Raw genomic sequence first — 26,800 nt, 5'->3', positions numbered from 1 at the left:
TAATTGAATAAAAAAATGATAATTTGAAAAAAGAAGAAAAAAAAAAAAAAAAACGAAACGAAATTGTTTGGTTATTGATTTGATAAGAAATATTAAAACAGATAATTAATTCATTAGCTAATTTCTCATCTTTTTTTTTTTTTTTTTTTTCATAGAAATAACCAATAAGAAATGAATTATTATTTTTTTTTTTTTTTTTTTAGTAAAGATAAATTAATTATGTTTCATAATTTGTAATATTATATTTATCAATTGAATATGAAAAAATATAGATAATTAAACAAAATGAATCATTCATTTGCAATTTTTCTCTCTTTTACCGCTCCTTTATATCATTTATTGATCCAATTAAATGTGTTAAATTTTTTGTACAAGAATTTCATATATTTTATGATTGATTGTTCAAAAAATTCTAAAATTTTCGAAAATATTCATAGCATTTTGATTGAAATTTTTGATGAGGTTTTAATGAAGAAATTTGGAAATTTTTTGCAATTACTGTAAAATTTTTTTTTCTTTTTTTTTGAAAAAAAGTGATTATTTCATGAACTAAAAATTGATAGCAATTAAACAAGTAAATTTTTAATTGATTTGATTATATTTATGAGAGATGTTAGAATTTATTGAAGTGGATTTATTGAAGGAATTGGATGTATATATAATAGAAAATATAATTATTATATTAATTTAATTCATCTTTGTATATTTATGTTTTTATATTTACATTTAACTCACTTACTTAATTTATAGATACACATCTATTTTATGTTTACAATTTCCAATTAAATAAATGTTATTTTCAGCATATGGCTAATTTCATGTTTCGTTGCAAAGAAATTTAGCATTGTTCATTATGTCATCACAAAACACTGGTGGACAGCGAGCATTCGCTTTGAAACGAAATAAGTAACTTGAAATTACCTTTATTCTTTTTTCCTTATTTATTAGCAACTTTTTAGTTGAATTTTAATTAGCCGAAATTCTTAAAACCATTACTATTATCCAAAAGAAAAAGAAAATTATGTTCTACTTTAAAAATTCACGTTTCATATTTTTCTTAAAATTTAAGTATTTTTGAAAATGATTACTTTCAGTTTTATTATTTGCAGAATGACTGCAGCTGATGTACGTCGACATATTATGATGGGAAGTTTGCTATTGCATCCACAGAATGCTATGCAAATGGATTCAATAGATAGTAGTACTCCTCAAACTGTTAGTTTTTAATTTTCACTAAATTATCTAATAAAAGTATATATGAAATTATCTTGGGAAGTTGTAGTTTTACCTGAAATCTAAGTTGTTTGAAAATTGTGAAGAGATGTATTAGTGAAATGGATTTTTGTTCTGTCACAAAAATTTCAGAAGTGAAATGTAAATTGTTGACTGTTTTTTATTATTGTGAAAAGTATGAGCAGATATTTATTGATTTTTTAGACTTTTACTACGATTAATGTAACAAAATTCTTATCTTACCGTGAATAAAATGCAAATTAAAAAGTAAACGAGAATTGTACTGAATGAATTTCATTTTTGAAGTAAATTGTTCATTAAATCAAAAATGCTTTTCTTTTTCATAAGCAAATATGCTTTTTGCTTTTGCTGTGTAAAGAGATGCATAATATAGATTCTATTTTCATAGGATGAATTTTTAAAATTTAATCATAGAAGTAAAGTTTTGTTTTAATTTTCAGATTAATTTAATTGAAATAGCTGAACCGCTGGATGTGGAAGATATTTTATCACAACGAAAAAGCAATTCATCTGTACATGAGCATATTTCTAGTAACAGTAATTTGAGAAGGTTTGTACATATGTTTTTTTTTTTTTTGCAAAAATGATTTTAAATTTAGGAGTATATTTCATAGTAAACATAATTATATTTTCAAGGCATTTAATTGTTTTACTTCTTTCCACAATAAATTTCAGAGTAGCAGAATTTCCGGTCGATGATATTGAAGTACGTTTGGTACATCGAGATCAACTGACGGTTGAATCACCGATTCCATCAAATCTTTCAGGGTTTTCTAAATTTTTTTTCCCTTAATGAAGGAGTAGATCAAAGATTTGAGAGTTTTAGAACTAATTTAAATGAATTTCAATGAATGTTTAGTTCATTTATAGCTTAAGACTATCTGTATATATCAGTATCATTAAATTCAGTCCTATTTCTAGTTTAATTTCATATAAATTTCATTTCTACTACTTTTTTTGTTAAATAATTCTTTTTTTTCTAGTGTCGATTCACTTGTAAATGATATAATACAAACATACAACGATAGCTTTTCGCTAGTACAACGAAAATATCTTCAATATTCAAGCGGTGAAGCATATATTCGATTACTAATGGAACGGCCAATTATTGCTCAGACTACTCCAAAACAAATTTTTGAAGTGGATTCAGAGCGACCTATCGGACGAAGTGTTAGCACGGCAGGCGAGGATCAGGTAAAAAGTATCGATGAACTATAAAATGAATCCTTTATAGTAATCTCTATACCTGAAACTTTTTAAAATCAACGTACAAATGTATTTTAGAAAAAAAAAAAAAGTATATAACTGAGTGAAATGTATATAATATGGAAGAAGTGAAAGTATTTTTTAAATGATTTATTCTAAAATTTAAAACATTTTAAACTTTGAAAGGACTGATAATACCGTTACTGTAGGCGACATTTATTAGATAAAAAAGATATTTGTCTTACTGAAATATTGTCTTACTCAAATAAAATTATTTTATAGTGAATGTTATCGTCATTCTAATTACTTTACAGCAAATGCAATTTTGTAATAATGCATACATAGCCTTTAGTGATTTTTTTTTTTAAAAAACACTTTCCAAAATTCTTTAAAATTTTTGTAAATTCTGAAATTTTAATAAGCTATGATAATAATAGATTGCAAAACGTGATTCATTCGGTTCACACTATTCATCCGATTCAATGTGTACTGTTGGTTCATCATCCGGTGGAACAAATCGTGATGATATTTTACGTGCACCTCATCAGCTTCATTCTTCTGCCAGTGACCCTACAGTGCCCGGTTTGTGAATTAAATTTAAAGAAAAAAAAAAAAAAAAACTTAACTAAATTAAATTTACTGATCATATTAATGATCATAAGGATAGAAAAAATCAAACTTATTGATTATTTTTAAAGCGATTTTTTGCCTTTTTTTTTTTTTGTGATTACCGATGATGGTTAAATATTTCCTTTCAGAAATTTTTTGTTAAAATATATTTAATTGAAATTAATTATAGCATCTTTTCAGGTGTAGTGCAACGTATTTCAAATACACAACTTGATCAAATTAATGAAGCTCGAAGACGAGCCCATCGGCAAAATGCATTAATTAGCTTACTTCCACCTCAGTCTGAAGTTTGTACTACACATAATCGATTGATTTAATTTTTTGTTTTATTTCTTGAAGATTATCTTGATGAGAATGTTCTGATAGAAATCTTTTTGTTATCTAAAAATTGTAAAAAAAAATGCGTTGTTTAGATATTCAGCTAGAACTTTGTCGAAATCTTTTATAAGTATATTCGAATCCGGAAAGCTTGTTACTTCATAGAGTGTAATAGAATTATTTAGGCTGATGTAATTGAACGTCGAAGTCCAGCACCATTCCCGGTTGAGCATACCGGTCAGAAACTTTTTATCAAAGTTTTGAAGGTTAGTGATTGTAAGTAGTTTAGAAATTTTAATTTCTTTAATTTAGCAATTTTTTGTGCCTTAGAGAAATTCCAAGTTGTTGCAAAATATTCCTCATCCTTTCTCCGCCTCTGTGCCAATCTCTTGTTTTCTTACGAAAGAAAATCTTTCTCCTCTGCTACAGTGCAATGTACAAGAAATAAAATTTAACTTTTAAAAATTTTGCCATTTTTTTTATTATACTTATATTTCTAATTGTAGTGACATATTTTCAATAAAAGCGATAATTTAAAATTTTAGTTACAACTTGAACCTTCGTTTGAACCCGTTTTTGGTACTATTGTACTTTACGATTTGAAAGAAAGACGAAAGGTAAACACTTAATAAATTGTATTTTATTTTTTTCTCGAAAAAAAAAAAGAAAAAAAAATGTATTTTTTAAATCATTTAATAATGTTTGAATGTTTTTAATCAATACTTCGTTGCTACTATTGGAAGAGTCATGTTCGCTTCTGAATCTTTATAATTATCACAAATAAAAATATGAAAATATTTTTAACATTTTTTTCAAAATTATTTTTAACATTTATTCAAAAATATTATCATAGTATTATCACAAAAACTGCTAAAGATTGCTGAAAACTGTGTAATTGTGATTTTCAGATATCAGAGAATTTCTATTTTGATTTAAATGATGATTCACTTCGTGCAATGATTTCGCAGCACGCTGATTGCGTGGATGATGCAAGTAAATGTACACAAGCAGTTTTCAGTATAAGTCAACCACTAAACGATATATTTATTGTGATCAAGGTAGGAAAAAAAAATATCAAAATGCGAATGGAATGATAAATTTAGCATTACGAAATTTTTCTGAATTTTTAAATTTAAATTTTTAGCTTGAAAAAGTATTACAACCATGCGAGGTAGCAGATGCATGTGAACCATATGTGAAAGAAGATAAAAATAAAGAACGATTAATGCAAATGGCACAACAATATTGTGAACGACTTGGTGCTTTTCGAATGCCACTTGGATGGTTTGCTATTGACCTGAATCAAATCCTTAATGGATCATATCATCCGGATAAGACTGAACCGACAATGATTGCGAGCTCTGTTTCCGGTATTTTTTTTTTTCCTACATTATGTGGATCATGAATTTTCTTTGCATTATCTGAAATATATCGAAATGATGCATCTCTTTCATATGATTATTTTGCATACGGATTAAGTAGGGAGAGAGAGAGAAAGAGATTCTATTAGTATGTGTTATTTTAAAAATTATTTTGATTACTTCAATTCAGTTTTTTTTTTCAGCAAATTGGAATTGATAAGAATGATAAGGCAAGATTTTCTCGAAAATTTTGAGGATAATCATATTTGCTTTTTAATTTTGATTAATCCTAACTTTTTGCAATTGTTACATTTGCAGGACAGGATATAACACCAGCTTCACCAACAACATTATTCGATGTAGAAAGCATTATCAGTATGGGTAAGTTGCTTTTTATCTTTAAAAGATTTCAGAATTTATCTTCATTGATCTTGTAGATGTATTTTTAATTTTATTCTAATAAAGTCACTTAAAAATTGGCTTCTTGAGTTTTAAAATTTGATTGCTTTAAAAGACATGTTTTAGATCGAATATCAACCTCAACATCGGGAACATTTCGCCGCGTAGGTAGCGGAACTTCATCCGGTGCAGTCTTTATAGGAGCGCAGCAATCCCAAAAAAATCGTACACCATTGCAAAAACGTAAACTTTTCGGAGGACTTCATCAAACTGTCTCTCAAAATGATGCAACTACAACAGGATCAGGTCTCGAAACTGATTCATTATTGAAAGATGGCGGATCTCCGTTGACTTCCTTAAGTAATCTGCAACCTCTGCTCCTCAGTCTTAATTCGTTCTTCAGACAGGTAATGTTGAATAAAAAAAATTGCTTGGCATGAGCTAAATTGTTTAAAAATTTTGAAAGGATTAACAAATTTTATTTTTTTTTTTTTTTAATAAAACATTGTTACTGATACCGAATAGTTATAATTAAGAACTGTCAAAAAATCATGATATTGTTTTGATGTCAAATGTTCTAATATAATTTCATTATTACTTATCATATTGGTCAGTGATGACGCTTGGAACTTCATCATACTTCTGTATGAAGTTTATGTTTTGCTTGCTTCTTATTTCTACTTTTTTCTATTTTTGAAATTTCTTTTTTTTTCTTCAATTTTTATTTTATTATTTTTTACTCCTTTATTACTACTATAGGAAGCAGAACGTCTAACCGATGAGGATCTCTGCAAAATGCTTGCGGATTGTCGAAAAGGTGGTTCCAAATTAGCTAGACTGAAAACATTTCCAATTACATTCAAAATGGAACTGTCAGGTGGATGTGGCGAATCTTTAATGAGGTAACAGTTTGACTAATATTATTTTATATTTTCAGTGTTTTGCAATCATTTAATTTTAAGATTTTTTTCTTTCTGAAGTTTATTGTAAAATGAGAGATAAAATTGAAGGGATAAAATTAAAAATCCTTCTGTTCAGACAATTGAATTTCTGACAAATCACTTAAAATTTGAATTTCTAGTTAGCGATAGTTATTGTTCTTTCAAGGATCTGGATTATTCATTTAAATATATGATTAGTTAAATAATTTCATTCATTTTATAAAGTTTTATTTGTTTTTCGGCTTACACCTGAACTTCTTCGTATGCATCCATTCGCTTCTGGTAATCCAGCGGATATTGTCAAGGAAATTGTGGAATTCCCGAGTAAAGGAATTTATGCAGTAAATGCTATTTATAGGTAAGCAATTAAAACTGCTAAATGTTATTTATATTTCACTTTTTATTTTTTTTATTTTTATTTTCTTAATGAAATGTTGATATTTCAGGAATCTTCTTTACGTTTATCCTCGATCAGTTAATTTATCCAGTCGTTCTGGTCCATCACGTAACATTGCTATACATGTGGAATTGATGAATGCTCAGGAAAAGCCAATCTATGCTATATTTGGTAAATCTAGTGGACCAAATATCACTTTTTCTGCTGATACGGCAGTTTCCTATCACAATAAGTAATTGTTATAATGTATTGCAAGTAAATTATAGATAATAAATAAAATAGGTAAATCGTTATATGCAATGTAAATGTTTGTAAAGTAATTTCATCCAATTTTTGATCTTTTTGTATGGTCAGAAATGATACCATTCGGAAAATTTGAAACATAAATAATTTATTTGAAGTTATTGTTCTTATCATTTCATCGTTATTTTCAATGGTGGATACATTTAGGAAGAAATTTACTGAACAAATTTCACTAAATTTTTTCTTGCAATATTTGAGCAGTGAAGATTTAGGTAAAGTGTCACTCTTATTTTTTATTAATTTAAAAGTTTTATTATTTATTTTTTTTTTCTAATTTTAATTTCAGAACGCCTACTTTTTGTGATGAAATAAAAATCAATTTGCCGGTTGACTTAAATGATGGCCATCACTTATTATTCACTTTTTTCCACATTACTTGTAAGGCAAACAAAGTTGGCGATGAAGTGAAAATACCCATAGGTTATTCATGGATTCCTTTACTCAAAGATGGGCGATTGCAAACCGGTGAATTTGCTTTACCGATTGCATTAGAACAATTACCACAAAGTTATGGGTATCTTTCACCGGATGTCAATTTGCCAAATGTTAAGTGGCTGGAAGGACACAAACCGCTTTTTGATATTAAACTTGAAGCCGTTACAACAGTTCATACACAGGTATGATGTGTTTATTTCAATGTTTTAATTTTTTTTCTTGTTAATAAGTTGCTAATCTAATTTAATTCTTGAGAAAGTTAGTTCAATCAACGAATGGTCAGGTTATCCTTTTTGAAATTTAGTTTTGAAAGTATGACTGTTATTTTTAGGATTCCCATTTGGACAAATTTCTGCTTGCATATCAGTCGTTAAGTATAAACGATAAAAAGAATCCACCGGTATCGGAAGCTGATTTAAAGGATGCAATACGCAGTGTTATAAAAGCTCGTCCGGAGCCAATGGTTGCTTTCCTGTATGTTATACTGGATAAGCTATTAGCATTAATTGCAAATCCTCCATATACCGGTCTGTTTTATTATTTTCAATTATATATTTTTGAAGATTTTAGATCGGAACTAATTTTAATCTTGTTTTTCTAAATGAAAATACCTCTATTTTATGAATTGTGACTTTTAAATAGTTAATATTTAACAATATGTCTTCTGGTATTGTATGAAATATCACTTTTCCACTTTTTTTTTCTTTTGATACCATAAAAATGTTTAGTTTAGATTGATTTCGATTAGTTCATTAAGTTCTTAAATGTTGAAATTTATTTTTAATGTTATTTTTATTATTATTTGCAGTATCTGTGTCGGCCGTATGTTTTGAAGTGCTTGGACAACTTGTCAAAATATGTACCGTTCTCTTGAATAGCTTCCGTGATGCCCATGGTCGTAGTTCACTCCTGACGACCTATATACATTACCACAAAATTGCTCTGAAAGGTTTATTATAAATTTTACCAGGATTTTTCTTTTTTGTTAATCAGACAAAAAATACGCAGCTGAACAATGATTATATACTGCAAGATAAGATGTAAGTGTAGTTAATATTACGTTATGAAATTTCAAATGCTTTTTAAATTTAGAGACTTCAATTGTCCAGTCAAACAACAGTAAGACGGAACCGAAACTGGAGAGTACTGTACGAATGCCTACTTCACCGGAAAGTAAACATTTGCTCGATATTATCAGTAAGTGGAGTTAAATTTCGGGATATTTGATAAGCATAACTTTAATGATATTTTTTTATTGGAAGCTGTTTACAAACAAATTTTTTAAGCTGAAATTTTAATAATTCTTTCGATATGTTTTATACTTTATACTTTTATTAGATATGCAATGGCTTATTTATTTGAAGAAGATTCATTTTCATTTTAGTATATTATGACTTAACTTCCAAAAGGATGGTATTCTAGATTATTTTTTTATAGAAAAAAAAAAAAAAACTTTTAAGAATTCATCAATAACTAGAATGAAATTTTTATTTTTTTAAAGAAGAATTTGAACGAACAAATTATATGAAAGCATCTGTTGAAGGTGATTATGAACTGAAAACACCAAAAAAGGTTATGTTGTATATTTTTTAATTGGTTTTCAAAAATCTTTTGAATATTGCAATATCTTATTTCCAAAAGTTTGTAAATTCTACTTTTGATGTTAGGAATTTAATTTTATTTAAATCGAGCGCATTATCAATTATATTAGTTGTAATAGAAAAAGGAAAATCAGATTACATAAAAATTGCAATTATAATTGAGTGGAATTTTCATTATTTTTAGGGTTTATTTTTATATATCGAGTTTTTGCAGATGATGCACGAAGAATTAGCATTGCAATGGGTAATCAGTGGTGGTGCAGCTCGAGAAATGGCTTTTCTTAATTCCTGGTTTTTCCTTGAACTCATGGTATGTCATCATATAGCAAATTTATTGAGTCATTTATTTAGCATTTATATAGGATTAGGGTTGAAGCTGAGCAATTAAATTATACCTTTATTCTTTACCTTATAGCTCAAATAATATTCAGTCAGAATAATATGAAACATATTGACATATTTCGCTGTTTTTTTTTTTTTTTTTTTTTTTTTTTTACTTATAGTATATTTTATAGGTTAAATCAATGGCAGAACATTTATCTCTTTCAAATCGTTTGTATTTGCCACGCAAACTTCGTTTTAGTGAAGCTTTCATCCAAGATTTGAATGCTCTTTCTCAGGCTATTGTCAATGAGGTGATTCAAAGAACTTCGAAAGATCCAAGACAGGTAATTACATGGTAATTAATGTTCATAGTAGAAATTTCTGCCTTATTAAAGAACTAATAATAATATTTGGTGATAAATTATGAGATGCAACCACATAATGATAATTGATAAAGATGATAATAAAAAGAAAGATGAAATATAACATAAATGATTTATTACTGATGCACTCAAAAAGATTAAATTTATCTACTTCAGTCACAATCAATCAGTACATCATGGGCTTATTTCTTGCGTGATTGTTTCTCATTAATGGATAGAACTTTTGTGATGACATTGATCGGAGAATTTAACCGCGAAGTTGCTATTAAAATAGGGTAAATTTTTGTTCGAATTCTTTTTTCAGAAACTATTAATCAAAAAGCTGCAAAATAAGTTCATTTCCTGAATTACTCATATGCAAATTAACTGTTTATCCAGAAACAGTCAATTTAAGAGGTTCAGATTTAAGATGATTTTGTAAATACTAATTACGCTAAACTGATTATTCGTTGCAATGAATTATAATAAGGGACTTTTTAGCCATAATTATAATCACTTATTACATTAAAAAGTTGATGAACAATCTTTTTTTTTTTTTTCAGAAATTCTACCGAATCATGTATAGTCCCGACTCTCATGCTGATTAAACTTGACTTTTTGCGTATTATTGCTTCTCATGAGCATTTTGTTGTGTTGAATTTACCATTTGGTTCGAGTAATCTGCAGGGTATGTCAACAAGCCATTCTGGTGGATCATTTCATGTAAGTTTTTTGAAGTTTTATGAAGTTTGTCATTTTTTTGCTAACTAATCAATACTCATTTTTTCTCCGCATTCTCAATCACTTCAAATTTCAGTCAGCAGCATCGGCATTTTCGTCTAGTTCGGAAGGTAGCGTTAATTTATCAGTTTCCTTACATCATTCTTCTTCACAAATTCAACCATCTAGTCCGGGAAATTCAAGTATTAGTAGTAGTAGGTATGATTTAGTTTCTCGGATTCAAAAGTTTTAAATTTCTGAAATCCATTTTCTGATAAATTTCCAAACTTATCCTTTCATCTTTTTATTTTCTTGGTATTCTATATGAAGATTGTTGTTTTATGTAATTTTATTCCATTCTTTTTTCATGTCTTCAAGCCAAGCAAATGAATCACATAGTGCAATTGGATCAGCAGAACTAACTGCTGAGTTTCGTTCTCGACACTTTCTAATTGGGCTTGCTCTTGCTGACCTTGCTTCTGTTCTTGATACATCAAATACACTGCTTCATTCACGGTTAGTTCACGTAACGTTTTTGACTTATGTAATTCATCATAATTTGGATTGCTTGTAAAAAAAAAGTTTGATCATTTATATCATTTTGTTATTTTCTTATTTAATTTACTAAGTTCGTTTGATATCATTCATTTATACTATCTTAATTCTCGGGAAAAGAAAGAAAAAACGATAATTTTGGATTGTTTACAGTGCTATAGGCCTTATTCGTAATTTGCTAAGTAGCCATGAATTGGATGCTCGACTTCTTGATAATGCGGTAAAAGCACGAATAGCATCTTTATATTTACCAATGATTGGTATTGTTTTGGATGCGTCAACTCAATTACACGATCCTTACTCGAAATCTTCCAATGTTAACTATGACATTTCCACGCCAATTTCTAATGGGTAAACTTTTCAATCTTTAAACATTCTTCTTGACATCTGACATATTCATTTAAATATATTTCTAAAATTTACAAAAGATTGTAATCATTTTTATATCACTATTAATTACAGTTACACGACCGAAATGGATAATGGACCATTTATTAGCGATAAAGTTATGCTTGCAATTGGTGGAATGAATTTTTCACCACCATGTTCACCTCGAACCGAACGAAAACATATTGGTTTAGTCCGACCATCAATTTCATTGGAAAATACACGTCAAGTGATAATTTTTACAAAAAAAAAATTATCTTAGATATTTATTTATTGAATTCTATTATTCAAATTTTATTCAGCTATTAGCATGTTTCTGTTGGGCGTTAAAAAATATGGAACGATCATCTTTGCGTCAATGGATTCGCGATTTGTCATCTCATCGAATTTTACAGTTTCTTGATGTTCTACAACTTGCTGTTTCATGTTTCGAATTCAGATCATCTTTCTGTCCTAATCAAGTAGCTTTCTTTTTTTTTGTTGAAGTAATTTTTATATTAAGAACTGGAAATTTTTGTAAATTTACTATTCTATGAGTTTGTATAATGTGATGGTAAAACGACTGAACTGTCTATCGATAATTTGCAGGGTATCACTGAGATTACAGAGGAAATAAAGAACGAAGGTAGTAATGTTGACGATTCATCAGTTAAAGAACTTAGCCGGAAAAAATCACGTAGTGCAGCTGATTCTGAAAGTGGAATTCGTTGGCGTAAAGAAACTAAAGATTCACAAGTAAAAGGTTCTTGGAAAAGTTGCACAGGTAGTAGCGGTGGACACTCAAGCGATGAACCTATCCGTAAGTTATGAACTACAATCAGCTATTAAGATTAATAGTTTTATTATAAATCAAAATTAAGTTGCTCGTTACGAAATGCTAAGAAAATCATTGAAGTGCGGAAGAATTCGGAAACTATTTATTTTCCAGAATTAATTATTTGGTTTAGAAACTGATGAAGATGTTATCCTTGAAGCAACTCTTTGCACCGAGATACCATTAATAGTGCTGGATACGTTAGAATTAATCATACGTGTGGTGTCGGTTCTCGGTTCTGATTATCTCTTTTATGTGTTATCATCTGTATTAAAAGTGTTGGTGAGTTTATCATTACTATTGCTTTTGTAGTTTTAAATTATTGCCATTTTTTAGTTTATTTCGATTTTTAGTTTACCTATTTTATTTTATTATTATTATTCATGAGAAGCATATTCGTCAATACCGGTGTAGATGCATTGCGGCGTTGGGAATTTCTTGTTTTAATATAAAAAACGATAGATAAAATTAATATTAGGCTTAGTATTGTACTGAAAAGTCTGAACTTAAATACCAAAATAAATTTAAAAAAAAAAAAAACTGGATAAACAAAATGGCTGTAATTTAATTAGCAGTTGAGCATAATATTTACTATGAAAAAAATAATAATAGAAAATTAAGTTAATTTTTTTCAATGAATATTTTCAAGATGCATATTCTTGCTTGCAATCAATCAGTGCAAACTTTGGAAAATGTTTTTGCAAGTCAGCGTGCAATAGTTACAAAGTTTCCAGATTTATTATTTGAACAGGTTAATAATATATTTGCTATTTTCGAAATACACCGATTGTCAGATAATTTATTACTTCGAAAGATAGTTTTTTGCGCTTATTTAATTCGTCTCTGACAATTCTGATTGTTACTTTTTTCTTTATTCGAGTTCATCTTTTTTAGATGTATTTTTGTTCGGAATCTTCTTCCTTCGTGCATGTATGTCTGTCATATTAAATTTAAGAACTGTTGTGGTGACAATAAATGATTTGCAGGAAACTGAACAGTGTGGTGAATTATGCCTTCATCTATTAAGACACTGTGCATCTCGTTTACCAGCTGTTCGTTCTCAGGTACTATTAACTATTAAAGTTTTGAAATTACGTATTCAAATTAATTCACTTTGACTGTTACTTAACTCTAACTTCATAACAGTGTAATTTATATTAACTTTTAAAAGAAACATGGAGCAAAAAATAATAGTTATTAAAAGAATTTATGAAATAGATATAACTTTACATATAGAAAAAGATGGTAGATTATTCTAAAATAAGAGCCAGCATGATCTGAATGAAAATCTCAATCAAATTAATAAGCTATTTATTTTCTTGTTTACAGAAAATTGAATTTATTTTCTGATAAAGAATTTGTAGGCTGCAGCTTCGCTATATTTATTGATGAGACAAAGCTTCGAATCAGGTGCAAGTTTCTCAAAAGTTAAGATGCAAATTACGATGTCGTTGAGTACACTGGTTTCTACGGGTACCAAATATGGTGATTGGATAAATGAAGATTGTTTACGTCACAGTTTAAAAACTGTGCTAACATATTCAGAAACAGATGCATCAATTGATTCTCAGCTACGAAATACAACTTTTTCGGAGCAGGTTAATTATGTGAAATGTCAATTTCTGAATTAATATCTTTCAAATTTTCTTTACAATTTAGATCTCTCCAAATTAAGAAAGCATTGAGTATAATTGCAGGTGAAAGATCTAGTTTTCAATTTACATATGATATTATCGGATACAGTAAAAATGAAAGAATATACAAATGATTTTGAAATGTTAATTGATTTGATGTATCGTGTCGCTAAAGGATACCAGAACAATCCAGATCTTAGGTTAGTATAATTTTTCGGTGTTTATTATTAGAAGTCATATTGTATTTCTTTATTGCTATAATAGTATTCATCAGATAATCAAAAAAAAGTTATTACTATTATAAAAAAAAAATCAAAAAAAAAAATTTTTTAATTTGACTTGAATGGAATTATTTGTTCCTTATTATCGAACTGTTATGATACCTCCCTTTTTCTATTTTATTGATTTACATACAAATCTCGAGATTTCTTTTTTTTGGAAACATAAAATAATCGGCTTTAAAATGTAATGATTTAGATTGACATGGTTGATAAATATGGCAAATAAGCATGCAGCTCGAGATAATGCAGCAGAAGCTGCACAATGTATGTTACATGCAGCTGCTTTAGCTGCTGAATATATTTCGATGCGTGAATATGACGTATATGTACCTAAAGGTGCTGCTGCTTTCGAAGCCATAAGTGATAATATTCTCGAGGAAAGTGCTGTTTCGGATGATGTTATTAGGTAATGTTTTTGATCTAACTAAAAAATGTTTTTAGTAATAAAAAAAATGGATCATTAAAATTTTTTTTTCTCCTTTTAAATTCAGTTTTTTTTTTTTTCAAAAAACTCTTTTATTTGAAAGATGAAATGAAATCGTCGATATAATAGATGCTATAGAATTTAATTAATTTTCAGTCCTGATGAAGAAGGTATTTGTGAAAGTCGTCATTTTACACGAAATGGCTTAGTACATTTGGTGGAGAAGACGGCACAGTTTATGGAGAAAGCTCAAATGTATGAATCAATGATACAACTGTATAAGGTTATTTCTACTTGTATTGGAGTCAGGTTTTATTTTACAGCTAACCTGAAAATTTTGAAGTTTTATACAGTCTTTTCCGATTTCTTGTTTATATCAGGTAATAACACCAATTTTGGAAGAAAATCGTGATTATCGGCATTTGGCACAAGTACATAGTTGCCTAAGTCAAGCTCTTTCACGTATTGAGCCAACTGTACCGCTAATTGAAGATATCGCCGATGCATGGTATTCACCTTTACCAAGGTATGAGCTAAAGAATTCCAAATTCATTCATTCATTTTAGTCAAACATTTAATTTTCAAGAAATGTGAAGATAGAGCTATGCTATTTGAGACTTTTTTTACAGCTAGGTTTTTCTTTTGACCTTCCAATATATTTTGCTCTCAAACGACATTTAGGGATAACTTATGACTATTATAATTATCAAACTATTTGAAATCGAGATTTATGAGAAATTTTTTGGAAAGAATATGGTTATGTTTTGGTTCTATCACTGATTTTAAAAACTTGTTGAATTCCAGTGCTGACAAACGTTGTTTTGGCACCTATTTTCGGGTAGGTTTTTATGGCAGTCGTTTTGGAGATTTGGACGGTGTCGAATTCATCTACAAAGAACCGGCCATTACAAAATTATCCGAAATCAGTCATCGTTTGGATACATTTTATACAGATCGTTTTGGAAAAGGAGTTTTGGAAGTTATTAAAGATTCAAATACTGTATGTTTCCCATTTTTTTTTTTTTTTTATACTACATTTTACAATAATATTATTGGAATACCAAAATCTTTTTATGAATGGGACAAAGAAAGAAAGAAAGTTACTTCTATTAATTAATGTTTTAAAATCGATCTGTAGGTTGATCGAAATCGTTTGGATTCTACAAAAGCTTATTTGCAAATCACATATGTGGAGCCGTATTTGGAGAATTGGGAACGTCGTCGTCGTCCAACTCATTTCGAGAGGAATCACAGATTATATCGATTCGTTTATGCGACACCGTTCACGAAAGATGGTCGAGCTCATGGTGATTTGAAGGATCAATACAAAAGACGAACTGTCCTAGCCACGCAGTATTGGTAACTTTTAATCGAATTTCTAATTCATAAACTTCAGTTTGATTTATTAAAATGTAGCAGTCTCTCTAAAAGTTCCACGTAGATTGAGAATGGAAAATTTCTTTTAATTCATCATTTTAAGGTTTTTTTTTTTTGCTTAAATGAGCTTTTCTCTGCATTATTTTTGTTTTTCTTTTTTTTCTTTTAGTTTCCCTTATGTGAAAACACGTCTTCGGGTGGTGAGTCGTGAACAAATCATTTTGACGCCAATAGAAGTTGCAATTGAAGATGTCCAAAAACGAACTCGTGAATTAGCCGCTGCTACTGTGCAAGACCCACCAGATGCTAAAATGCTTCAAATGGTACTGCAAGGTTGCATTGGTACCACTGTCAACCAAGGTCCTATAGAAGTGAGTGTAGAGTTTTACCAAGGTCCTTTAGAAATGAATTTCAGAGTAATAGCAGTAAGTAAGCAAATTGCTTCAGCTTTGTTCCAACTAAATTTCTAAATTCGAAAAATTTTTTTTCCTTCTCTAATATGAAAAATATTCCATCATTTTATAATGTTATGTCCACTTTTTCGAGAATAGATGGAAAGAATATTACCAGTGTTTTCATTATCATTTCAATAATTAAAGACGCTTCTTTTTTGAAGGTTGCCAACGTGTTCCTTACAAATATGATTTTGGATGAACATGGCAAGCCGATGGATAAATTCCAGAATAAGCTTCGCTTATGTTTTAAAGACTTCTCAAAAAAATGTGCTGATGCTCTTCAAAAGAACAGAAAGCTTATCCAAGCTGATCAACAAGCTTATCAGGTTTACTTATTGAATTCATTTGCCAATTCTATTTCATAATGAATTATTTAGAGGAATTTTACAGTGAGAATTCATTTTTTATAAAATTATAGAATGAACTGCAAAAAAATTATATCGAATTTACGAAACGAATGGCACCAATTGTTGGCATTCGTAAAACTAAGTGTTCCGAAGCGCATACTCTAAAAGCTGTACATGCAGCTGCTGTTGCTGCGGAACTTGGACCGGTTACTGCAGTGTGATAGAGGTAAAGCAACTTTTCAAGTTTTAGGTTACTCTTTTGTTGTTATTGTTGTTGTTTAATTTTATTTCCCTTTGTCAACTGGAAAAAGTAAATTACTATAATGTAAATGATATAACTAAAAAAAATCGAGTGCAATACTGACTGAAAGAAATATAAAGTTTCTTCCAACCTTATATTTCTTCCAGTTTTTATACATTGTTCATTTCTAAGCCTCTTTTTCATTGTCATCATCTCTTTCCATTTTTTTCATGATCTTAATAATATTGAAATACTTTGTTTCTATTTTATTTGTAATCATTCTTATATCAAATGAGATATTCAGATTGAATTTCATGCACAAATTGGAAATTCTCTGGGCGCCATTGCTATATTGCTATTTTTTTTGCATTGATTTAAATTTGAATTTGGATTTATGTTAGTTTAGATCTAGCACTATTCGATGCCTCAGTTTAATTCTAAAAAAAAAAAAGTGACTTGTTATTAAAAAACTTCACATGCAAGTGTGATATTAGTTGATGTTTCACAAAATATTAAAATCCAGAAGTTTTGCCTGTTTTCTGTTAGCTTATGCTACTTTTTTAATCTTTTAATTTTTGATTTTTTTTTTTTTTTTTTTTTTTTTGACGACTTTTTCTTATTGCATTATCGAATTATGATATATTAAAAAATTAATGTCCCACCAACTTGACTGTATGTTTACTTTTTCTGCTGCTTAAGTTGCTCAGTTCAGCAAACTTTCATGACGTTAATTTGTGTTTGTTCACTAAATGTAGCAATTCAACAATTTTTTCTTTAAATTTTTAAAGAAAATTTTTAAAACTAAATTGTAAGCTCGCTTCAATGGAAATTGTAAATAATTAGTGATTTTTTTTCTTTATTTTACCTGGTATTCTTCGATCATTTGATTACTTGATTAGTAATCGCCAACGTTGAACCAATACTTGAATTTTTTGTTTTTGGAATGCATCATAATATTGATGTAACACATGTATGCTATTTATCTTTGTGAGCTCTCTTTCCAATAGATTTAATTTGTTTGATTTATAAATTTATGATATAATGGCTGCTTTGGTAGGAATTATTCTCTTCGGATAACATCAGCTATACTTCTCAAATTGAGTGAAATTTTTTTCTAAAAATTTCAAAAATATATACAACAACAGAAGCCGAAGTTCGAATTAGAATTTGAGCTCGAAATTCAATTGAGTTAGCATTTGATAAGAGTAGGGAAATGATGACAAAGTGTTTGAATTGAAACTATTATCTGAATAAAGAACAAATCCGTCTAATAGAAGAATTTGTCCTTTTTAAAATATTATATACGATTTAATTTTAATAACCTCCATGTTTTCCGTTTCATAGCATCTTGGATATCAATAATACATTAGCATTCCATAACAGATTTTTCTTATACAATTTTATTTCTTGTAACTCGGTGCATAATTTCATTTCCTCTAATTTTGTCCATAATTTTCATTCTTGTTTTTCTGTAAGTATAATTAATATAAATAAATTTGAAAAATTTCGGGACTTTTTCGACCAAATTTGAGATATATATTTTTGAAGCCTTTTGGCATAATTCTTATTACTTTTGAAACAATCTTGCAATTTCAAAGTTATCATTTAGCTTAGAAATTAAGAAGCTGTCATTTATCAAACACGGTTTTAAACAGATCTGAATGTTATAATAGCTCAGCTAATTCCTTTCTTAATTTTAGCGACAACAAAATATTATAAACTAAATTTATTTATTGACTTTTTTAGAAGTGAAATTGTTTATGATGGAAAAGAAATGCAAAATTGTACCATTCATCCCTTTTCTCTCCTTTTTAAAATGCGGAATTACCGTTTTATGGCACAAAAAACTTTTGATGTAATTGCCGAAAAAATCAAAATAATTTAATAATGTGTTGGAATAGTTCTATATTGAATCCATGTTTCTCGAATATTCCTTAAATATATGTCAAACTGTTTCAATTTCATATCTCAGAGGAAAAACATAAACTTTGTGTATTGCTTGAAATGTTGTAAATTGCTTTCAATTTTATTGTTCTAACATTTAAACTTATATTTTACTGTTAACATTTCAGCTTGTAAATTCATCGTTTCAATAACTTCCCATTGCAGTGTTCCACTTTGACAGTCACCATTGTAACAAACGTTATAAACCAGCTCCCACTATATAAAGAGTAAAGATCATCTGATAGCTCTCAATTTGTTGTAAGCCAATGCTCATTGTACAAAAGGAGTTGAAACATTATTTGGAGGTTTTGGTTTGGTTCATCTCAGCAACACTCACTCACTCAGTTCACTTCACAAAAGGTGACATCAGAGGTGACACACCAGTTGTCGCCACAATGGCGAAGCTATAACCTAATGAACAAAGGCTATTGTTTTAAATGATTTTAATCCACTTTGTAACCTTAACACCCATAAAATCCCTCCCAGTTTTCTTCCTTACAAAACCATTGTTTGGTATGGCTCGGTTGCGAGGTGTCTAGCTTGCTTGTATCTTTAAATGTTTTATAATTAAGTTACATTTGTGTGTTATGTATCAATTCATTATTGTAATGTTGTATAATATTTAATTTTAATCTAAGGTTTAATTACTCAAGTTTGAGTTTGAGGTTTGAATAATAAAATGTTTCACGAAGACTCCCACAGTACACGTACACAGAACGGAACCAGTACAAATTCGAGATTCTACCAGTATCGAGGACAAAGAAGTCAACGATCTGAACCATCAAGAAAGGAAGCTACTTTGTTTCACAAGGAAACAGGGCAGTAAGAAAGAAATTCTAAATTTGCTTTACACCAGTAACAGTAACACTGCTGAAGCGAAAGGGAAGCGATAGTTGAGAGAAAGTGTGACAATTTGACGAATATTTGATGGACTGTTGGTGTAGTAATACTCATTTTATTTATTTATTTATTTTTTCTATTGTATAACAATAAAGTTAGCGAAATTATAACAACAAAAATATCCAAAACTTTCAAAACTTTTCCTACATCGATTAATCTTCAAGAAGCGATATGGAATGCTGCACGATGATCTCATTAATTTATCGAACGGACATAGTAATTATTGCCAATATTCCCACTTAATCGTCTCCATGGGATATTGTTTGAAAATTTGACCAAATGAGCCAGATTAATGCGACAAACGTCTTGAAAGTTCTAATCGGTAAACTGTTGTTACTTGCTGCATTTTATGTTTCGTTTGCAAATTTACGGTATTCTTTAGACATGGAAGCTTCTTGAATTGTCTTCTAAATGAGTTCCGATATTCTTCACTGCAATATTTTTTATGATCACAGCAATAGATCCAATCTATCAATATTGTCAGTCACTGAGGTATGCTTCCAACATAAAACGTAAATATTTGAAGTTAACATTTCAACATATTTTTTCACAAGAAATTTTAGTTAATTTTTACCTTCTCCAGTAGTAAAGTAACCAATTGAATGAAACGCTTGTATTAATAAATACTCCCGCATAGCATCCTATATAAAACTTTGCCACATCGGAAATATTCAAGAACTTTGTCACCATATAAATGGTCGTTGTTGCTAAATGTCCCAATGCAACAAATGCCACTGTTATCTTTAATGTTTGTAACAGTTCGAAATTTCTAGTTGCTGAAATTAAAAGTGAGGTAGTACTACAGCATCTACTTCAGTTATTGTTAATTAATTAGACTCTGCCATGGCATTTGAATAGTAAACAAAACAAAAAATATTTTCGGTGACATAGAACATCCAGGTTGATACTTTGTTTACATGTCTTTTGCTAATTATTTAAATAACTCACATATTCGAGCCTTTACTATAATTCGACTAAGTACTGCATAAAGGGTAATCGTTGCTAAATTAAGAACAGTTGCCAAAATGCCCCAAATCCAATCGAACTGACCACTGTATATTGCTACCAAAACACAGATTACTTTGTCACTATAGAAAGACCCAATGACAATTAACAAAATCAAATTTCAATATATTTTCAATAAATATTTCAAGCATCGAACATCTCATATACTTCTTTTTCTTTTAATTTAGAAATTTTGTTACTTTTATCTTTTTCCCTTCTTAATAAGAAGGTTTTTTTTCAGGTTCATTTCACGTTTCACATCTTTCTTTTCTTATTTTCCATAACAGTATGCAAATTTCTGCTTATTTTTCTCAATGGAATGCAGGAGTTTTCTCAAAAATAACGAGTAACTTCCAATTTCCATTTGCATTTGCATCAATTTTCTCAGATAAAATTTCTCTGATAATCACAGATCAGACATTTAATTCGAGAAAAATCTGAAAATGTAACTTACTCGTTATTTATGGCATATATACAAGCCATTGTAAGTATAGCAATTGCATAAAGTGTGGCTGGTATGGTCATTAATGGAATTGAAATTCTCTTCCTCATTGTTCGATATCTATAAGTGACCATTACTTGTTATTTAGAAAATATATTGGAAGACAACAAATAATTTAGCTTTGCCATTAGCAAATTTAATTAAAATTACTTATTCTGTTCAAATACCTTAAAGGTTTTAAAATAGCGATGGATCGATCTATGCCGGTAAAAAGTAATATAGCCATTGCAAAATTTAGACCGAAATTAGGTAATAATTGTATACAAATACATGTCCATAATGGTGTAAAAGTAATTCCAGTAAAAATAAAATACGCAAATGGAATATGGCCGATTTGATGAAGAATATCAGCAAATGCGCTCAATGCTATTAATATATTATTGACATTGTGCAGGTTCCGGAAAGAATTTTTACAAATTATAAGAATTTGAAACTTTTGAAACTTTTAGACTTGAAATTGGAATATGCTCAAAAATTTGCTGTGCAAAAGATTGTAAATGTTGATTGTAAAATCTTTCAAATTTATATGAAATTATATGCGTACAATGATGGGATTTTACTTTTCAATCAATATTTTCTCTCCGTTTTCCCTCTAAATATTCTTTGATTCTTTTGATTGTTTATTTTGATCTTAAAATCTCATTAATTAATGGCACAACCGTTTTGTGCGTCTCATTCCCTCTTCATAAAATTATATTTAAATATTGAGGAAAGGAACAATCACCAATGATAAAGCTATTAATGTTGAATATTCAATGATCGCAAGAAATCAATCAATCAATTAATTGATCAATAACATACCTGCTCAGAATAGTAGTTATAATGAGCGCAGTATTGCCAGCGAATCCAATTAAAAGACAAAATAAAAAAAAGCATACACATGGTATAACTGGTACCAAAATAGCCATTTTAGCACATAAACTAAATGAGTTTAAATTTAATTCTTTTCTATAAATAGCATCACTACACATATTTCTACTACATCATCATAAACTTAAATCAAGTTTTATGCATAGCTTTTATAAAATAATGTGAAAATACTTTGAATTCAGCTAATATATGCATATAAATGAAGACTTGTGGGAAAGTATTGGAGCCTATTATACTTGTGGGCGTCTATTTACCCATTAAACAAAGTAATGGGCAAATGAAGTAAAATCATCGTAAGTGTAAACAATGTATCTTGTGATTTATCTGAGAGATAGTCTGAGAGATTCTGATAGATATCTGAGAGATTGATTACAACTATATATCATTGCAGTTTGCGCTTTATGATAAACGTAGAAGAAATGAGCAAAATTTTGTGGATAGATGGAAATAAGAATTTCTTGAAATTTTTTGTAAATTATTTCGAAAATATTTGAGCAGAATTATCTAACAACTTACTTGTTACTCAGCAATTACTTTGATTAATAATTACACACAAACTGATTACGGTGAATGGTTGAATGAGAGAATTAAGTAATTAATAGTTAGAAGTTTGTATATCCTTAAGCAGTTAAAAGTAAATTATGTTGTCAACTAATACAATTTATTCATTTACCACTGGTGAAATTATTATTTAGAATTATTCATAGATATAATTTAGCATTGTTACCAATCCTTGATAAATATTACTATATAAGAAATTAATTTTACTATAAAAACTCTCAATTATCTATATTGATCTTTCAAGTAGATTAATAAACAATTATAACTGATATCGATGACATATTTAAAAATTTGTTTACTATTAGACTAATTTTTGTGAAAAAATTGATTGCTTACTGAAATTATATTCTTTCAAAGCTATTAGATTGAAGGAAAGTATCTCCAGCAAAGATTATTCCTGAAATAACTAAATAAAATTGTTGTTAACTAATATGTTAACTCTAATCAGAGTTATGCGCGAAAACATCTGTGGCGTAACCGTTTAAGTTGATTATAGTCGAAAAATCATTTTACTAATCTACTTTCTTTATAAAAATGGACCAAAATGAAAAATTAAACTTGCAACATTAAAACTCCTTTTATATTTTTAAATTTTTTAATTAAAAAAAAATTCATTCAAAATTTAATGATAGAAAAGTATTTTTTTTCTGAAGTAAATTATAAATTTTTGTTAAATTTTGTAATGAATAAAATATGGAAGTAAATCAGATGAAATAGCTAATTTACATTGAAATGTAACTTAATATAAGCTATCAATTCATATGTAACTTTAACATATTATTCAAAATGAAAAGAAAGAATTCGATGTAATTTAAGTTTTTTTACTTAGTTCGTTCTCTCAAGTTTCTAAATAATTTAGATTTTTGATATTACTATTGTAATTTCTGAAAGATAAGTCTTAGCATAACTTTTGGGGATATTACTTATCCTAAAGATATGTTTTATTCAAAACGTAAAGAATGAAAGGAAAAAGCTGATAACCACCAATATTAACTGATAACCAAACAAAAGTCTTAGTTAACGTGGCGTGAAAAGTCGAACAGGATTAAAAGGATAAGGTAAAAAATAAGGTGTCTTAATGGCCAAGATGGAATATTCAGCTCTTTATCAGCTCAGCGACATTACCGCTCCTTAGCAAAAATTCTTTGTGAACATAAATATCTGTAGTTGTCACCATGTCACATACCTAATTTGATTACCAAGTAAGGTCAGTCCACAGTAAAGAGGTCATTAACGACTTGTTATGATATTTCGATGCAGCTACTTGGCTATCTTATAAGTCATCGTTTCTAGGCCGTAGAGCCATCCTAAGATATTCCTTTGTTGCTGAAATTAAAAATGGAGCAATGCCATTAGTAATAATCAATTCAAATAGTCATAATAACTTATTTGCATGGCTTTTATTTACTAATCAATTAAAATGCTCGCATATTTCAGTCATTACTATAATTTGGCTTGAAATCCCATAAAGAATAATTATTGTTCAATTAATGAAAGTTATTAAAATGCTCTAAATGAAATCAACAAACTACTTTAAATAGCTAAAACAGCACAGACTACTTTGACGTTGTAATGAAAACTAAAAGTTATCAAACTATAATTGAGGAAAATTCTCATTTCAAACATCGAACATGAAAATTTGAAGTTTTCATTTTCTGTTCATTTATTTTTTTAAGTTCACTTTTTCATTTTAAACTCATTTCTTCATTTCTTATTTTCCATAACAGAGAAATAAATTTCTGCTTATTTTCTTGAAACAATTATTGAAAGCCAAATAAAAAATTTTTGGCCAATTTTTTTCAAGCGAATTTATTGAAATATTTGATAGTCAGATATTATATTTAGCCTGAGAGATATTATTATCATATTTAACCTGAGAATTATTATTATTATACTTAACCTGAGAGATACCTATCAAAAATCTTATTCGTTATTTCCATCATATATTAAAATCAATATGAACACAATATGAACTGTATAAAGTATTGCTGATATGTTATTATCAGAATATAAGTCTTCTTATTCATTTTTCAAAATGTAAATTAACTATTACAGTTCTGATTTAGAATTATATTGCTTAATATATTTATAAAATATCAATATTATTACTACTGATTGTTATGGATACAATAGCATTTGGAATGTAAAACATTTTAATTTCTTTTTGACATTTTAGGAGATCGATTTTCACCTCTTCCAATAATAAAATAAATAATTGCATAATATGTTTAAATTAAATTAAATTTTCTAAAAAATCAAAGAACAATGTCGATAGATAAATAGATTGACGTTGACTCAATAAATGCCACAACTTCGAACTTCTGAAAATATTAAATTTGCAGAAATTCGAAGTTTTTAGTTTCTGAAATTAGAAATTAAAATATTGCTATAGCAACCATTAAAATTGTTCATAATTAATAAGTTCTTCTCTAAAATCTTTAATGGATATGATTTTAATTTAGAAATGAAAGCTGTTAAATAGTCAGAAAGAGAGAAAAAGCTAGTTAATACATATTAGAAAGAGCTAATTAATTATGAATTTAAAAACAAAAAAAAAAGCTAATTAATTATGACATTTATGGCTGACATGCAGTTTTGTGATATCATTTTTGGTAATTATTTAAATAGCTCACATATTTTAGTCAACACTATAACTGAATTCAGTATTGCATTAAGTATAATTGTTGTTTAATTAATAAGTGTTGATATAATATTCTAAAATAAATTTGACAAACCAATGCTACCACAACACAAATTACCTGCCATCTTTCTGTAGTAATCACTTGAAAGTCAGGAAGAAAAATTTTTGGTCAAAGATGAATTAATATTTTGTTTCAATTTTTTTGAAGAAAATTTACTGAAATATTTGATAGTCAGATATTATATTTAACCTGAGAGATATTATCATTATATTTAACCCGAGATATTATACTTAACCTGAAATATTATACTTAACCTGAGAAATACCTATCAAAAATCTTACTCGTTACTTGCATCATATATAAAAACCAATATGAGCATAGCAACTGCATAAAGTATTGCTGGTAGAGTCATTATTGGAATATAAAGCATTTTACTCATTTTTCGATATCTGCAAATAACCATTACAGTTCTGAACTTTAGAACTATTATTCAATTTAAAACAACAAAGTAAATAATTTAGCATTGCCATTTGAGAAACACAACTATCACAGTAAGCAGTAAGCAGTAAGCTAGAGAGATCGAAGTTACTTGTACTGCCCAAATACTTACTTGAAAGGTCTTAAAATGGCCATGGCTCGATCTATGCCTATAGGTAGTAATCATCTATCAGTAAGCTAGAGAGATTGAAGTTACTTGTACTGCCCAAATACTTACTTGAAAGGTCTTAAAATGGCCATGGCTCGATCTATGCTTATAGGTAGAAATTCATGCCAAAATTGGGTAATAACTGTATCCAAATACATTTCCATAAGGGTATGGAAGTGATTCCAGTAAAAATAAAGTATGCAAATGGAATATGGCCGATTTGATGAAGAATGTCACCAAATGCGCCCAATGCTATTAATATATTATTGACATTGTGAAGATGCCTGGAATTTTTTGTAAATTTAAAAGTGAGCAATTTTTTTCTTTTAAATTTTGAATTTTTTAAACTTTGAAATGGAATACGCAAAGAGATACAAAATTTTGTTACTTAAAATATTTTAAATATCATAAATTTAATCATAAATCTTTCAAATTCACATGAAATTATATAAGCAAATTGATGAAACTTTCCTTTTCAATTTATATTTTCCCTCTGTTTCTTCTCTGAAACATTCACTGAACTTTTCAAATTCCTTATTTTGATCTTAGCCAATTTTATGTCACATAGCTATCACAGATCAATAAGATAATGACCAATAGTTTATGTCACTTTTTCACTTACTTCAAACATTAGCTGATGTCAAAATTGATATTCTATTGCTTTAACAGTCTAATGGCGAAAAAAAAAAAAAAAAAAAAAAAAACAAACAAACTTAATATTTATTATTAAAATTTTTGTCACAAAAAGAATTACAAATATACTTTTCATCCAAATAAAGTGCATAATTTCTAATTGTTTTATAATTCATATGATAATGTCATATGAAAAAGAATTACAATAATAAGTTATTGTTATAAAGTAAAAAAAGATTTCACTGGAAAATTTATCAGAGATTACTATGAAAATCAATATTTAATTAAAATTTGACATAGGTAAATGATAATGGATCAGTTACACAGCTGA

General features: G+C 28.3%; 2 protein-coding genes across 2 annotated transcripts; one reads left to right on the top strand and one right to left on the bottom strand.

Moving 5' to 3' along the window:
- Positions 1 to 853: 853 nt before the first annotated feature.
- On the top strand, positions 854 to 16,746 carry Bm11424 (uncharacterized protein; the record flags this gene model as incomplete). The annotated part of the gene is made up of 44 exons (XM_043078024.1): positions 854 to 906; positions 1,110 to 1,215; positions 1,695 to 1,804; positions 1,930 to 2,022; positions 2,238 to 2,448; positions 2,898 to 3,042; positions 3,271 to 3,377; positions 3,594 to 3,674; positions 3,954 to 4,025; positions 4,317 to 4,466; positions 4,553 to 4,778; positions 5,088 to 5,150; positions 5,295 to 5,575; positions 5,928 to 6,045; positions 6,335 to 6,467; positions 6,556 to 6,738; positions 7,096 to 7,426; positions 7,576 to 7,771; positions 8,053 to 8,193; positions 8,337 to 8,441; positions 8,746 to 8,816; positions 9,060 to 9,155; positions 9,361 to 9,513; positions 9,709 to 9,827; positions 10,095 to 10,254; positions 10,349 to 10,470; positions 10,630 to 10,767; positions 10,960 to 11,157; positions 11,269 to 11,422; positions 11,496 to 11,654; positions 11,782 to 11,992; positions 12,141 to 12,289; positions 12,657 to 12,758; positions 12,994 to 13,071; positions 13,372 to 13,605; positions 13,705 to 13,841; positions 14,119 to 14,328; positions 14,503 to 14,629; positions 14,727 to 14,872; positions 15,151 to 15,346; positions 15,485 to 15,705; positions 15,893 to 16,094; positions 16,340 to 16,504; positions 16,597 to 16,746. The coding sequence occupies 44 exons, from the start codon at positions 854 to 856 to the stop codon at positions 16,744 to 16,746; spliced, it is 6,603 nt and encodes a 2,200-aa protein (XP_042933958.1).
- A 3,153-nt stretch (positions 16,747 to 19,899) lies between these two features.
- Bm3456 (Uncharacterized protein) lies at positions 19,900 to 21,343 on the bottom strand (the record flags this gene model as incomplete). Its single annotated transcript, XM_043078023.1, has 5 exons — positions 19,900 to 20,041; positions 20,185 to 20,386; positions 20,559 to 20,698; positions 21,070 to 21,177; positions 21,285 to 21,343. The coding sequence occupies 5 exons, from the start codon at positions 21,341 to 21,343 to the stop codon at positions 19,900 to 19,902; spliced, it is 651 nt and encodes a 216-aa protein (XP_042933957.1).
- Between the last annotated feature and the right edge of the window lie 5,457 nt (positions 21,344 to 26,800).

This window comes from Brugia malayi (assembly GCF_000002995.4).
Source record: "Brugia malayi strain FR3 genome assembly, contig: Bm_v4_Chr2_contig_001, whole genome shotgun sequence".
NCBI classification, from domain to species: Eukaryota; Metazoa; Nematoda; class Chromadorea; order Rhabditida; family Onchocercidae; genus Brugia; species Brugia malayi.
The sequence above is the reverse complement of the archived record's forward strand: the minus strand, read 5'-3'. Positions and strand labels throughout refer to the sequence as shown.